The sequence below is a fragment of the Centruroides vittatus genome, unplaced genomic scaffold (genome assembly GCF_030686945.1).
Source record: "Centruroides vittatus isolate TY-2023 unplaced genomic scaffold, ASM3068694v2 contig_18, whole genome shotgun sequence".
Lineage (NCBI taxonomy): Eukaryota > Metazoa > Arthropoda > Arachnida > Scorpiones > Buthidae > Centruroides > Centruroides vittatus.
This window is the reverse complement of record NW_027121101.1, coordinates 1887028-1903004: the sequence shown is the minus strand read 5'-3', so window position 1 is coordinate 1903004 and position 15977 is coordinate 1887028. Positions and strand designations below refer to the sequence as shown.

Genomic DNA, 15977 nt, shown 5'->3' with positions numbered 1-15977 from the left:
CATAACTGTACATGGGGTCCCCTAATTCAAACTTTCTTGGATCCCATGAAGCTATAATGCACCACTGTGATGATCTCACTAAAGTACTCAGCACTACATTTGAATTAGTGTCAGAATCTTCATTAGTTGGCTCTTCCTCAATTGTGACTATCTTCATCCAAATATTAACTAAAGGTTTAGAAAATGTCAAGTTTACAATAGATAGGGCTAGAAGAAAACTGTTATTCTGATTTATAGATCCACCAAAAGGAGGTAAAATTATATTGATTTGGCAGGACCTGGGGAAAACATCCATTATTTTAAGGAATCCATTGTTCCACAATCTGTTAAAATGAGATTCTACTGTAAATAGTTGAAGTTGATTTTTTTAAAATCAGTTGGATTTTATATTATACATTGTCGATATTTAATATATTTGCTTAAAATTACTATATAAATCCAAAGTGTACATTTTAAAATGAAGTCATAATTCTGAGAAAGAATTATTACATTTGTTTTCAAAACATGCTTGAGAAAAGCTTGTTTTGAAAACATTGTGACAGCAAAAGTTTTAAGGAGGTGTTTTATAAGTTCATTATTTTGCAATGTAAACTAAATATAAAAATTATATTTTGGCAAAATAAACTACTTTTCATCTGTGTGAATAATTTAATAGCATTTAAAAGTTATGAAAGAACATGTACTTTGGAACAACATTAGAATTCTTCTTTGAGTTCTGATTTCTATTAGCCAAATTGTTTTCTAAAAAATATTTCAAATGAGATATACAGTAGTCTGTTAAATGGAACTCAAGCAACTGGCAAAGTTGAAGAAATAATACTTTAAATAAAAATTAAAATAAAATCAATTTCTAATGGAAATGTAAGTCTAAACTTGGCATACCATGCTGTGAGTAAGTTCATACTTCATGCATCCCATGCTTGTCTCCTACACCTGCCATTTAACTAAAATTGCACAATGCATTCACAAAACTGTTTTTATAATAAAAGTGTATTACATTAAGTTAAGTTTGTCTTAATTTGTTTCTAATTACGATATTTCATTATTATCAAGTCAATACAAAATTTATGGTATGGTATACAGTAGTTTGCATATAGTATTAGTTAGGCTTATTTTTAATTATAACACACTCAAGTGACCAGAAACTACACTTATAAGTTTTATTAATGAAACAAATTTATTCAAATATAATTTACAGTTTAATACTTTTAGATTATTAATAAATTATGTTAATTATTATCTACCATTTAAGAAATTATTAAACAGTGTGTGTGTATGATTATTTAAACTTTGACAAATTTCTAGCGATTAAGAAATTGGGAAGCAAGAGAACGAAGAAAAGGAAAAGATTATGATAAAGCCAGACAGAAAGAAGAGGATCAAAAACAAGAAGAGGTAATTTATATAAAGTTTTTATTATATGTTTAAATTAAAATTTAAAAAACTACCTGCATTTGAGAATTTTTAATTTGGACATTTATATACAGTTATGGACTTTCACAAATCCATGATTTTATTTTAAATAAATTAGAATTGATATTTACTTTTAATATTTTATTATTTTATTTTCAATCAAATTTTAATTTACACTCATCCTGCACAATCCAATTGTTTCTATTGTGGACTAGCAGTCATGGTGGAGTTCCAGATAGGGTATTATTCTTTGTAACTGTGAATTAGGAGGAAAATAAAAATAAGGATCTGAAATATAAATTTAATTTATATTCTCTGCTTGGTATATAAAGTTCAAAATTAATGAAGTTAATAACACAAATACATGTGATTATTTTAAATATATTAACAATTAGTTGTATTATATCATGTAAAACTGTCTTATAAGGCTGTGTAAGTTAAAAAATAATTTTTATTTGATTCTTGCAATGGATTGATGGGATAAGGTAATGCAATGCAAAGGGGATCTTTAAGAGATGCTTTCCAGGAGGGTTTTTGGTGGAAACTGGTTCTAGTTAGATGTTAGACACATTAAGAAAATTCAAAAAACTGCATATGGCCAGCTGTTTAGTCAGGTGTGAACACAGAACTGTGTGTCAGTGTTTGGTGGTTTTATCCACTTGGCCACTTCTGGCATTCACACAACTTTTATATTGCTATTTCAATTCCTGTGAATTTTTCAAACATATTATTTGTAATCTAATTTAGATATACTCAATCACAAAATTATGAAGGTTTTTGTTTCCAGTCAAGTTTCATCTTTGGTCATAAGTAGTCAAAAATTGTTTTCATAAAATTTATATAATTTAAAATTACATTGTTTTACATTGGTTTTAATAATAGAATTGGTTTTATTATTAAAATTTTAAAGTGGCTATGAATTTTTCAGCTCAATTATAATCTTATGGGATTTTTGTTGTTAGGTAGTATATACCTGTATTATAGTGCAAAGCTAGAAAAATTTTTATCGGAATAGGATATAAATTCATTTTTGACATTTCTATTTTGGCTTCAGAATATGCAATATTTATTTATACAATGTACATATTTTTTCCCTTTTCTTCCAAAACATATTTTGAATGAACTTTAAAAAATATATAATAATAATAATAATAATAGTGAAATAGATTTTATTTTATAAATTTCATTTTTTAACTTAAAAATAATTCTAACAGTAAGTGTTGAATTAAGTAAATGAAATATTCAAAATTTTAAATAAATTTAATGAATTGAAAATAAAATGTTTTTATATTGGAACATCAAGTAATTAAATATCAATGAAATGTGACAAAATCATTATTTGTTATATATATATAAATTATTTTTTTTATCAGTTATGAAATTTATTTCTGTATTAAAATAATACCTGAAAGTTGATGTGACTTACTATTTTTAATAGTTGAAAGAAGCAAGAAGATTAAAAGAATTTTTAGAAGATTATGATGATGAACGAGATGATCCAAAATATTATAAGTAAGTTACATATTTCAACAATCTAAAGTATTTTGTGTTTACAAATCATAATGAGTTAATTCGTTGATTAGAGGCAGTGCTTTAGCTAGAAGACTGAAAGAGCGAGAGAAAGAAATAGAAGCTGATAATCATGATCGTCGTAAAGAAAAGGAAGAACTTGAAGAATTAAGAAGACAGCTTGTAGAGAAAGGTCATCCTGATCCTGATGGAGAAATTGATAGAGTAAGATTATTTTAAATGAAATTTTTATTAATGAAGTTATTAATATCAGGTTTTTCAGGCAAAAAAATATCAGAAAAATCTGATATTTTATTTTTTTGCCTTTATTAGTATATTTACCTCTTTCATTAATGTAATATCATATGGTATTATTATATCATCTACATAGCATGAATAATGGATAATATCTGTAATTTTATTTATTTCATCAATCTGTTTCATAACTATCTCTGCCAATTTTGGTTCTATGACACTGCCCATGTTAATTCCACTTGTTTGGGTGTAGAAATTACCACAACCACCTTCAAAATAATTATTTTCTAAGACCAATTTTTAAGTTCATTTCCCATTCTTCCCATCTCCCATTCTTGATATTTTACTGAATTTATTACCATATTAGCCCGAATATAACGCAACACCAAAATTTTCATAAAGATATTTAGAAAAAAAAAATAATACTCATAAAAGAATTCAAAGAAAGTAAAATTCAATCAGATAAGCATTTATTTAGGTGTTTATAGCTAATAACACAGGTTACATTCATGTCAATGATCGAGTTAAGCCTAACACACGACTATATCACATAAAAAATTAAAAATAAAATTCATGTGTAAAAATGTAAAGAAAATATCTGTTAAATCTTAAACACAACAATTTTCTGAGTAAAACAAAATAAAAACTTAGTCAATTGGTCGATTTACAACTCAGAAAAAAGCATTTGAAAATAGGGTTATAAAACAATTAGCGTTTATTGACTTTCACGTTAGGGGGTAAAGCGGATCTATTGACAAATTTTCTCGCAGTAGTACAAAATTTCTACTGACTTAACTTGAATGAGTCATATTTCTTCCCCATTTACAAACAAACCCGATGGCAATCGGTGAAACATGAGATAAATTACAGCGAGTTGAAATTTGATATGTTTATTTTTTGCGTTTTACGTATCAAATTACATTAAATTCGACATAAATAAAGCATTTTTGTCAATATAGAAATATTTTACATTGTTTAAAAGTAGAGAAAATAAAGAAAAGAAAGATGTAATAATAATTTTTCGAGCGAAGCCAAAAATTTCACAATTTTAAGATAAAAAATGGTGTCTGTGAGAGCCCACGTGACTAATGAACTTTGAACAAGCGGAGACATAGCCTTACTATAGTAGCGCTATGCAAACAAAAGCGCAGGCCTACTAACTAGATCGCATGGTTGTTTTGAAGTGGTTGGTCGAGCTAGGTCTGACGTTCAGTCGCATTTCAATCTCTGTAGGAAAATGTCCTTGTTTACATTACATTCCATTACTTAAACCCCGAATTTAGCATGAGTCGATTTTTTAACGGAAAATAAATTCGACCATTTAGGTAGAAAAATATTGCGTTATATTCGGGCTAATACGGTAATTAATATATCTGTATTTTAAATACTGTAGCCTTTTTAATACATTTCTTTTAAAAAATTTTTCTAAATTATAAAACCAAAATTTACTCTGTTAAAGGTCTTTTATGTTCTGACTTGTGTGTCTTAACTTAAATATTCAGATCTAAAATCTTTTTCATTTTCTGTTTTTTTTTTTTTTTTTCTTCTTTCTTTTTTGTAAATTTTATAGTCTTCTTTGATGTTTTCTTTTTAACCTTTTCTTTAGGATTTTTCATTAATTTCTCATAGCTACCTGTTCCTATAACTTCTCTTTTTTTTTGTTTTAACCATTGTATAAGTAATGATTTTTTGATGTTTTATTTAAAAATCCATTTATTGTTGATATAAATAAGCTTAGCCTCTGGTAAAGAGTTGGAAAGAAAAAATCAATAGCAATTGCTTTATCTTAAAAGTTATATGTACGACTGTATATGTTTATGTGTTGAATATACACTGTGAAAGAAGTGATGATTTTTTTTAATACATAATAATTGTATTAAAAAGAAGTATTGATTCTATAATGAATCTTGTGATTTTGACAGAATACTTTTAGGAAAGTAAACACATACTATAAGATACCTTCTGAACATTTGAGAACCTTTGAAACTGGTCTGTAGCTCCAAGTTCTATGGACCTCAGTTTTGGAAATACTAACCTCTAGCATAACCAGAACAATAGGTCTCTATATATTATGAAATATTATAAAGATTTTTTTGTTATTACATACACATTTAATTGGTACCTATATTTGTGTGTATTAGTTAAATTTTTGCAGATAAATTTTGCATGCCATAGTTTAATTCTTTCAACAATGAATTAATCTAGCTAGTAATTCCTCTTTGATATTTATAATAATTAATTTATTACAACCTTTTGAAAGAATATTAATTCACTGAAAAATTGTTAATATAAATAATAAAACAACAGATCCCAATATTATATAATGAAATTAAATCAACAAAAGAATATTAAAATATTATATATATACTTTTATTTGAATAATTGGTATTTTTTAATTTACAAAAATAAAGAAAATAATACACTTATATTAAAATTTAGATACATCAAGAAGAACAAGCGAAATTATTTCAACCAAAAGTGAAACCTGAACCATCTGATTCTGAAGGTGAACAAGAACATATCTCAAAAATGAGGCCAATTGCCAGTAAAGAAACTGTTCCAGAAGAAGAAACAAAGCCTATTAAGAGACCAATAGAAGATGAAAGTCCACCAAATAGCCTTTCAGGTTTTTCGGATGTGATTACAACACAAGAAGAATCCAAACCATTAGGATTTGGTGTTTTAAGATTAGGTAAATACAAATTTTTTCTGTATTTTTTATGAGTAATTTTGATTACAATATAATAATTTGTTATTTTGTCTTGTATTTATTAGGAAGTAGTCCTACACAACTATCTAGAAGTCCATCTACAAACAATACTACAAATAGTAGTAACAACAATAATAGCACCAATAACACAAACAGTAGTAGTAATGTCAATGATAATAGTATTAATAATGGTAGTAGTAATGGTGGTAGTACTAGTAATTCTAATAACAATAATCAAAGTGGACAAAAGAAAAAAATGACTCTACAGGAAGTATTTAATGATGATGATTCCAGTGAACAAAGGAAGAAGAGAAAATTGATTCCTTTAGATGATGTTCAAGAAGAATCAAAGACATCAAGTGGATCTCAACAAATGTCTACAGAAGAAAAACGAAAACACATAAAGAATCTTATTGATAAAATTCCTACAGATAAAGAAAAACTGTTTGCATTTAATTTAGATTGGTCTCTGGTTGATAAGGTAAATATATCCATCATTAATAACAATAATTACAATATCAAAAGTAACATGGATATTCAACATACTGTTTCTATATGATACTGTTTTCTTTAACTATTTTTGAAAGAGTATAGTATATTGCATTAATGATACTAAAGTAATGAAATTGATTGCATTTACTTATCATGTTACAAATGATGATGAATTGTTACCGATTCTTTTTCCATTCAAAAAAATTATGAAAAATGAGATATTTTATTTTCAACTGAAATAAAATATATGAAGCGTGCAATGCCATAAGGTTGTAAATGCCATTTTTCTCAAAATACGTTTTATTGAAGAAATGAATTTTAAATGCAATGTTTTTTCCAACAAAAAAATATTGTGGCGATAGTGGCACTCTAAGTGGCTATATTTTGAAGATGAATTTATGTGCAAGTCATAACGTTTTAAGTGCCAAAGTGCAAGCCACATGACTTTTGGCATGTAAAATGTTACGGTTTACATTTACATCATTTTGTTATTCCAATTTGTAACACAGTGAGTTTTTTATGCAGAACCGGATAACTGAATCCCAGTTTATTAATAGTTAACCTGTATCACCTTATTATTTGATATTTCAAAATAATATTCGGACTTCCATTAATCTTTCAAATTTGAAGTTTTTAAATACATTTTAACTTTTATTACACTAAATTAATACCTTATTGTTTATATTTTCCTTTATTTATCATAATTATATTACAATTGATAAAGATTACAGCCCAGTTCAAGTACCAAAACTGTGGGCCCAACATTGTTGAAGCCAGGAAGCAGTCACTAATAGATTATTGCCAGTTTTTAATGTTAAAATTGATATTGAATTTGTAAATTGTGTTTAATAATTTAAATGTAAGTTTTTGGTATTCAAAACTGTTTTTCAGCTGTAGAAACATTAATTTTATGATCGCAATTGTTTTTGGCATTTACAACTTTATGCACTTGCACAATTTTGTCATTTACAACGTTATGGCTCTAACTTTTTTTGTTTCCTTACCATCATACTTAGGTGTTTGAAATTAAACCCAATGTTTTATTCCAAAGTGTAAATTGTTAAAATAATTTTTCTAGCATTTGATTAAAGTTTGTTCATTAGAAAAAGTTTTTTTTCTCTCTCCTGAAAAGTTTGTTTTTTGGCATTTACATTATGGCATTGCATGCTTTATATATATATATATATATTATATTTATTTATTTATTTATTTACTGGATCAAAGTAACAATAGTACACTTGAAACCTTTGTATCTCAATAAATAATTTTGTTTATTGGCATACTGAAGTTTTAAATATATTGTTGTTGTTCAAATAAAATGTTCTAGAAATATATGACTGCACATAATAATAATACCACCCAAAATCATCCTTAGAAAGACTAACTCTTCCTCATAAAGAAGGTGGCTGCCGTGACCCCACTAATATATTGATAGTTAACCTGCACTACAAACAAATTCAGACACTGTGGGAGTTTTTTCACAAAAAACAAGAAACATCAAGATTACATAAAGCTATAACTCTGGCAGACATTAACTACACATCTTTAAACTTACACTTGGTGCATCTGGACATAGCTGAACACATAGACACCATTAAGCAGTCATAGGCCCAAAAGGCACTTTGTAGCAGGCGTGTCCTATGACAGCTCAGGACTAGGTTGACAAAACTGCATCAAATTACTGACTGACTAGGGACTGTGGGTTTTATGATTGCCATTCAAGATCTGGTCATAAACACCAAAAATCGACAGAAAACATATCCTGAAGGTTACATCACTCACAAATGACTCTTGCAGAAAATGCCACATTCTGCCAGAACCAATAAAACATATAACCTCTGGTTGCAAGCTCTTAGCACAAACTATTTACTTAGGTCTAATTAAGTAGCAAATATAATGAACCAAGAACTGCACTGAAGCACAGATTTATTAATCCAAGTATCATACTACAAATATACTATGACAAATAGAGCCATAATTACAGATAAAACAATTCATCACAATAGACCTGACATCATTTTTATTGACAAATGCAGTAAGATCACTTATATAATAGACATCTCTGTTCCAAACACTCATAACAAAAATTGCTCACACTGAAAAAAATAAACAAGTACACTCCACTCGCTCAAGAAATAAGACAGATGTGGAGGATAGATAAGGTATTTATTGTACCAGTTGTCTTCTCTTCTACTAGTGTTATACTACACACACTTCACAAAAGTCTAGAAATGTAAAACCTTAATAAAAACATATACATGGCACTGCAGAAAGCTAGAATATTGAACACATGTCACATTGTTAGGAAGTTTCTAGATGTTGACCCATACCAATAACACAGCTTAATGTTACTCTTGTTTGAGTAGCTTTGCTTTGACTTTAGTCTGGCAAAGTACTTGTCACCAGTATCAGCTGAGCATGACATTTGCAACTTAGTAATTATATATATACATCAATAATAATTTAATAAAAGAGAAAAAAATACTGATTGTCTTCCTTGATTCCTTATAGTAAAATAAGAGATATATCAGAACCACTTGTTCAATCTGAATAAAAATATCTCACACTTTTTGATTTTAAATTGTTGCACTTTGAACAGAATAAAAGGGGGAAAAGCAGTGGATTTTTTTACAAAAATTATTGTGTATTAAATCATGATATTCATGAACATAAATAACACAATAAAAGTGCAAATGTTTGCACAAATTTTAGATAAATACTTGAAGAAAGTATAAGTAACAAGAAAACTTATGGCATCTCTAGCATTGACAGAAAATATCTTGTACATTGGTGATTAGTATCTGGTTACATCATCTTTTGCTTGTATTATTGTATTTACATATTCACACATTGTAGTATTAATAAGTCTGATAATCCTTGAGTGATTCTATTCCAGACTTTCTTTTGATTTTTTGATGTAAACTAGTTACTCTCTCTGAGATCTCTACTATAGAACTTTTATGTTCTTTCTTAGATTTTTCAATGGGAGATAGATCTGGACTGCTGGATGGCCAATTCATCAAATCAATGTTATGATTTATTGTGTAATTATATTTACCGATATTATGGTTTAACAGAATAATTTTTGTAATCATATCTTTTACCTTTAAAACAAAACAAAATCAAGAAATATCTCAAGTATTTTTTGTTTGGGTTGTATCAATATTGCTAAGAAATACATTGTACTTATTTTTTTTAAGAAACACAGTGTGGTTAACTTTTTATTGATGGACTTTTGGCTGGCATTTCTGAAGAATTTGAATAATTAGAGTAATGATAGTGTTTTTATTTTCTATTAATATTTGAATTGTATTAATCTATTAAATTATGAAATATTTATTTGCGTTCTGCCTATGACAATGACATTAATTCTGTATTATGTAACAAATAGTTCATGTTTAGTTTTTTTTTCCTTACATCACATGTGAAATGTGTGTTGTAAGACTACATATAAATCATAAATGAAACTTGTGACATAACTGCTATTTTTGGTAATTCCATTTATTATACTATTATACATATTCATGATTGTGAGGAAAGAGAATAATTTTTTTTTCATGTACTGGTTATGAAATTAATTTTTATAATAGAAAAAATATAAACTTACAGAATGAAAATTGAAAAGAAAACTGTTTCCTTTAACTTTTTAATTGATTATGTTGATTTGCAGTACTATTGGAAAGTTTTTACCATATTTATTTGCTTATAAGACAATCTCTCATGTAAGACAAGGTGTGACTTTAAAGATCTTAAATGTATTAATACAATTTTATTTTATTTTGTTTAAGCACAAATAAAATGTCAAATGCATGTAAATGCACACACTGTCCCACAAAAATTACTAGCATTTTAAACTTTAAGGAAAAATCTTGTAAAATCGACAACGTAATTTGTTCACGTAAAGCTGGACAATCAGGAACTTTTTTGGCCAATTCTTAACAGTTGAATCCACTGTCCATCAATTACACATGAATTTCTCTGAATTCTGTGTGATTTTTGGAATTTCAAATTGGAATTCTATTCAAAAGCTTTGTTTTTCCTATTGCGAGTAAATATGGTATATATGATAATTTTAATTATTATTTTTCTGATGAGAAAGTACTCACAACACACATTTTGATTAGTTTCAGTAAACTTTAAAAAAATTTGGTTGATTATATCAAATTATTTACACCACAGTATATTATTATTTGTAAACTTCATTCTGATGATGGTTTTCATAAAATTTATTTGAATTTTTGATTGTAATTTTATTATTTAAAAAATTTGCAGTTGAAATCAGTTTTATAGTTCTTTTTTAATATTTAATTATTAATTTTTTTCTTATACTTAAAATGATGAATTTATTTCAGTCCCTAATGGAAAGGAAAATAAAACCATGGATTAATAAGAAAATTGTAGAATATATAGGAGAAGAAGAGCCAACATTAGTTGAATTTATTTGTTCAAAAGTATTGGCTGGTAGTGCTGCACAAAGTATTCTAGATGATGTTTCCATGGTAAGGATTGGAAAATAATTGATTTTGTATTATTTGATAAATCTCACAATTGAATATCTTTTAAGTAGAAATCTAAAGGCTAAGATTAAAATAACAGTATTTGAAAATTTTGTTATTTTTAAAAAATACGTCATTGTTTCTAAGAATTGTATTATCTAATATTTATTTGAAATTAAATTGATATAAATTATAAAAAAAAAATGTTACTTTCATTATTTAGATGTATTATTCTTAAAACTTAGATCAGTGAATTCAAGTAAAAAATCTTAAAATTTGATGTTGTTCTAAATAAATCAATGATTTCAAAATCAAAGATATTAACCCAATAACACTATTTTAAAATTTGTCAAAAAAAAATTTTGAGTTTACTATTTTCCTAAAAGTAAATATAATGAAAGATAATTTCAATTAATTTGTAAAAATATTGAATAGCACAATGTACTGTTATGAATGGGATATTTTTAATTATGATCTGAATAGTGTAAAATGTTATTTTAATTGAAAATTTTTGTGCATATCTGTATTTTAGTATTTTTGTCGTCATCTAGTATTATATTTATTAAAAGGTTTATTCATCTGACTATATAATTTTTCAACATAAATTTTCTTATATATCAATATTGTCTTTTAAATTATATATTAATTTTTATTTGCAAAATGTTAAGTCCTTGTGAAGAAATGTGGAATTTAGTCATTTGTATATTTTTAATTTTTTTTTTTTTTTTAGTTTTGAAACTTTTTTGAACTGTAATTATACATTAGAAATTGATATTAAAAAAATTATTTTCATAAGTTGAGAGGTAAGACTGCATTTACACCGATGCAAGAAGAGGGCAAAACAGGCAAAAGAGAGCCTTTGGAATTGGAATTTGCATTCACAATGCAGTTTATGTAGAAGATGGAAACATGAGTTCTCATACTTAATGTATGAGAAATGCATCAGTTTCCCTCATCCTTGAAAGTTCAACCTGTTGAATTTTTCTATTTTTATTTCCTCTCCTGAGTTGCCACATGTGTAGTAGTTCAGCAGCCTCACTTCTGCACAAGGACAACGATAAAATGGTGACGATAGAGAATGCCAGCAATCTGTCGAACATGAAGAAAATAGCCCTAAAAGCTACGAAAAGAACACAGGCAGGCCATAAACAAAAAGAAAGAAATGTTAATAGAGTAGTTTTTTGTTTATTTTTCTTTAATTTTGTTTTAAAATTCTTCAGACTTTTTCTTCCCACTTTTCCATGAATGCAACTAGAGGGAAAAACAAGCAGAGTTATCCTGTAGACACATGACCTTGGTTTTCTCTCTCCTGCACTTCTTGTGACTTCATAAATAGAGCCTGTCTTAGAGTTTGGCAAGGCAAGACTCAGCTCAGCTCAGCTCTCTGAAATTCTGAGCCAAGCTGAAATCTTGATAGATGCAAGCTGAGCTGTGAATTTGTACTGGAGCTTAGCTGGAGTGTATTGCAGTAAAATCTATTTTTGAAATTAAATTGCATCTGCAATAATAATGGATGCATAGTATGTTGGATATGTTTTCATTTATGTTGTTAAAATGAGAGCATTTAATTAAAAACTACTGATCATTAAGTGGTTGAACTGTAAACAAGTTTTAGATTAATATAATTATTAAAAGTAATAAAGCATAACATTTTAAAATGATACAAATAATGACAATAATTTTTAGCCAAACATGTACTGTGCAGTTTGAATAATTCAGAGTGATTAGGACTGATATTACCTTTAATTACAAAAAACTCAGAGTATGGACCAGAGCTGAGCTACAGCTCAGCTGTACTCATTTGATAAAATTCTAGTAATGCCAAACTTGAATACAGTGCACTGTCTTTGATTCAAACTAATTATTGTACAAAGATCTTTGGATTAGTGAAAGTGTATATAAAGAAAATTCAAACAGAAACCAAAACTAACAATTCAATTGCATCTGTATCAGAATGTAGGTACCTTGTTGCAGGGAAAAATTTATTTTTGCTTATAAATGCTGTATTAACTATTATAAATGATTTTCATTGTTTTAATTTATTATTTTTGTAAAAAGTAGAAATCTTATAAAAAATACACAATATGACACATGACTTTTTCAAGAAATTTTCTCTATTCTAATAGCTTTTGTTTATGCAAGGTAGAATTTTACTGTTGATTATTATTAATAAAAATGTTTGTATTTTCACATGTAAAAGTTATCATTAAGAATTATTTTTTCAATTTATAATAGCTATATTATTTCAATAACAATTTAGTTATTTTCATTCTCTGAGATTTTACTTAATATGACATTATCTTTATAATAATTAATTTTTTATTTCAGGTATTAGACGAAGAAGCTGAAGTTTTCGTTGTAAAAATGTGGAGGTTATTAATTTATGAAATTGAATCCAAAAAGTTGGGATTGATGAGATAACATGCAGATTACTCAAACTGTACTGTATATCTCTTAATATTTGAAGTCAATACCAGCATGTATAGAACATTTATGATTGCTGGATTGTGTTAAACTTTTTATTCCTGTTGTTTGCAATGCTGTAAAACAGATGTGAAAAAATTTTGTAAATTTTTGTCACTGTCTCCCTATGTTGGAAATTTAAGTTTTGTTTTGTTTTTTTTTTTTTTTCATTCCAATCTTATGAAAATAAAATTAAAGAAATGAAATGTATTTAAAATAATAGCCATATTTGTACTTTTTGACAAAGATTCTGCTGTTAAAATAATTAATAGCAGATCAGTTCATTACCAATGTAGGTGTATCATATTTATAAAATTTGTATCTTAAATTAATAAATAATATAGAATGTGAGAAATGTTAATTAAACAGACATGAATTGTCTGCATATATCTTAGTTATTTTCCATATGCTTCTTAATGAACTATTTTAATCTTTGTTTATTGATATTAGGAATAAATATATTGATGCAATGTTATGAAAATATTTTTTCATATAAATGCATCCTTTATATTTTCTATAATTACAATTTAATATTTTTAAATATAAATTCTAAATTTTTTATTTGATATAAAATAATTGAAAGAAAGTGAAAAATTAATATTTTTCTTATTCTATAAATACTAAATGAATTTTCACTAATAAATAAATTAAAATTAGATAGATATTGTTTGCTGTTTTAAATATAAAATTAACTGCATTATTAATTATTTCATTACAAGAACATTCTTTTATAATTTGACAGTCTCACTTTATAAAAATATTTTTAAACCTATTGAAAAATGCATTTAAATTTTTGTTTTGGGAAATTAATTTAGTTTTATATTTAAAGGCAGTTTAATAATAATTTGTTTCCATATGTAAATTATTAATTTACTATTAATAATTTATGTATGTTACAAGTTTATATAAATAAATTAAGATATACAGTAGAGACTCGTAAATCGGAACCCCGGTAATCGGCACGATTTTCATTCGGACTGTCGTGCTGAATCGAACGTTTTTGATACTAAATTTACTTCTAAAGTATAATTTTCATGTTTTTATATTCTTCAATATATTTATTTTGTTTGTACAAAATGAAGAAATAATTTTTAACGATACGATAGCCTCGATTATTATTATAAAAATTTTTGTTAGGCTTAAAATCGACGAAAATTCAACAGGAAGTGACACGCAACGGAGAAAAATCTGAACGTTGGACAGGTTAATATATTTTTTCGTACATAATTCGTAATCGGAACAACCCCAGTCCCTAATTGATTCCGATTTTCGGTTCACTACTGTAATCATCTTAATTTCATAACCTATATAACATTTAACATTTGCTGATTAAGAACAACAATGGTTAGTACATGTCATATTTGCTGAGAACAATCTTAGTTTATATTTTACTAAAAACATTATTCAAAAATAATCATACAGAATTATTATTGACTGATTCTGAAACTGTGTCTTTTAATTATACTTTACTTCACAACTGGGTGCATAGGTAGACACTGGGCATCTTTAACATACTTTACTCAGGAATATCTTACGCCGATATGCATTTTGGGCATACACTCCTCTTTTGTCGACTTTTTCTTTAAGACATTTAGTAAAGAGGTGCTAACTAATACACACCTCTTTTTTAAAATATATATATTTACAGTTAAAGTTTCCCAAAAATGTAAATATAATTTAATACAATGACATGACCGTTTATTAACATGTGCAATGATACTTCATGCTTTTAATTTTTTTCTTTCTTCAACAAGTATTATTTTTTTAAAAAGTGAATTAGGTGAACATTTATAACAGGAAAAACAAATGTATGCATAATTTGATATTTCAAAATAGAAACCCAAGCTTGGCAAAGACAAAATGCAAATGACACATCTGTAAGAGATTTTGTCTGCATGGGCTTTAGTGCATGTTGATTTTATCTTTAGCCTTTTGCCATTTAAATTTCTGTCTAGCTATAAATTTTTTATGATATACAGTAGGCTCATTTAAGAACTTGTTTTTAGAATTAACAAGTTACATCTCATAAAGACATTCATTTTAAAGATCTGAAATTCTATTACAAACAACCTTAAACCAATTTCTTGTTAGACAATAGATTTCAACCATTCCTCTTAGAATGCTTGAACTTCAATCAGCAGTTTGAACAATGATTTGTGTGTTTATGTTGACATTTGTTTAAGTGAAGATCTTTTACAATGGTTATATTGTTCTGGTGTTTTGTTTTCTCAGTAAAATCATTATTGAAAAGTTGTGCTCTTGAATACATTTGCATTTTTTTTCAGCTGAATTTCAAAATCTTCATTCATTTTAACATGTTGATTTAAATAAATATGGAATCGGTAAAATTTGAAAACTAGAATCACTTATCCAATATCACATTGAAATAATAGATTTGCATAATGAATCTGATCCATTTGTATTTGTTAAACAAGAAAGCACTATTCATTCTTAGAAGAAGAAGAAAAAAAAAGCATTACAAACATTCTTTGATTGATTGAAGGTTGTGATGCTGGAAAGTTAAGTTTAGTTCACTGGAAATTCTACATAATTTACCATTGATATAACACAAATTTAATAAACAGATAAAATGTGAGTAATTTTATTCTTTTAAAGAATAAGAAATGAATCCAGATATA

The 15977-nt window shown here is 26.6% G+C and overlaps 1 protein-coding gene across 4 annotated transcripts in view; it reads left to right on the top strand.

The window, feature by feature from the left end:
- The window catches only part of LOC136969522 (RNA-binding protein 25), a 134260-nt gene extending 120700 nt beyond the window's left edge, over nt 1-13560 (top strand). For all 4 annotated transcript variants that reach the window (XM_067263704.1, XM_067263703.1, XM_067263705.1 and 1 more), the window contains 7 exons: nt 1306-1395; nt 2852-2925; nt 2997-3147; nt 5617-5869; nt 5953-6368; nt 10732-10878; nt 13204-13560. In XM_067263704.1, coding sequence (XP_067119805.1) covers nt 1306-1395; nt 2852-2925; nt 2997-3147; nt 5617-5869; nt 5953-6368; nt 10732-10878; nt 13204-13296 — 1224 coding nt within the window. In that variant the 3' untranslated portion in view covers nt 13297-13560. The remainder of the gene's footprint in view (nt 1-1305; nt 1396-2851; nt 2926-2996; nt 3148-5616; nt 5870-5952; nt 6369-10731; nt 10879-13203) is intronic.
- The last annotated feature ends 2417 nt before the right edge of the window (nt 13561-15977 follow it).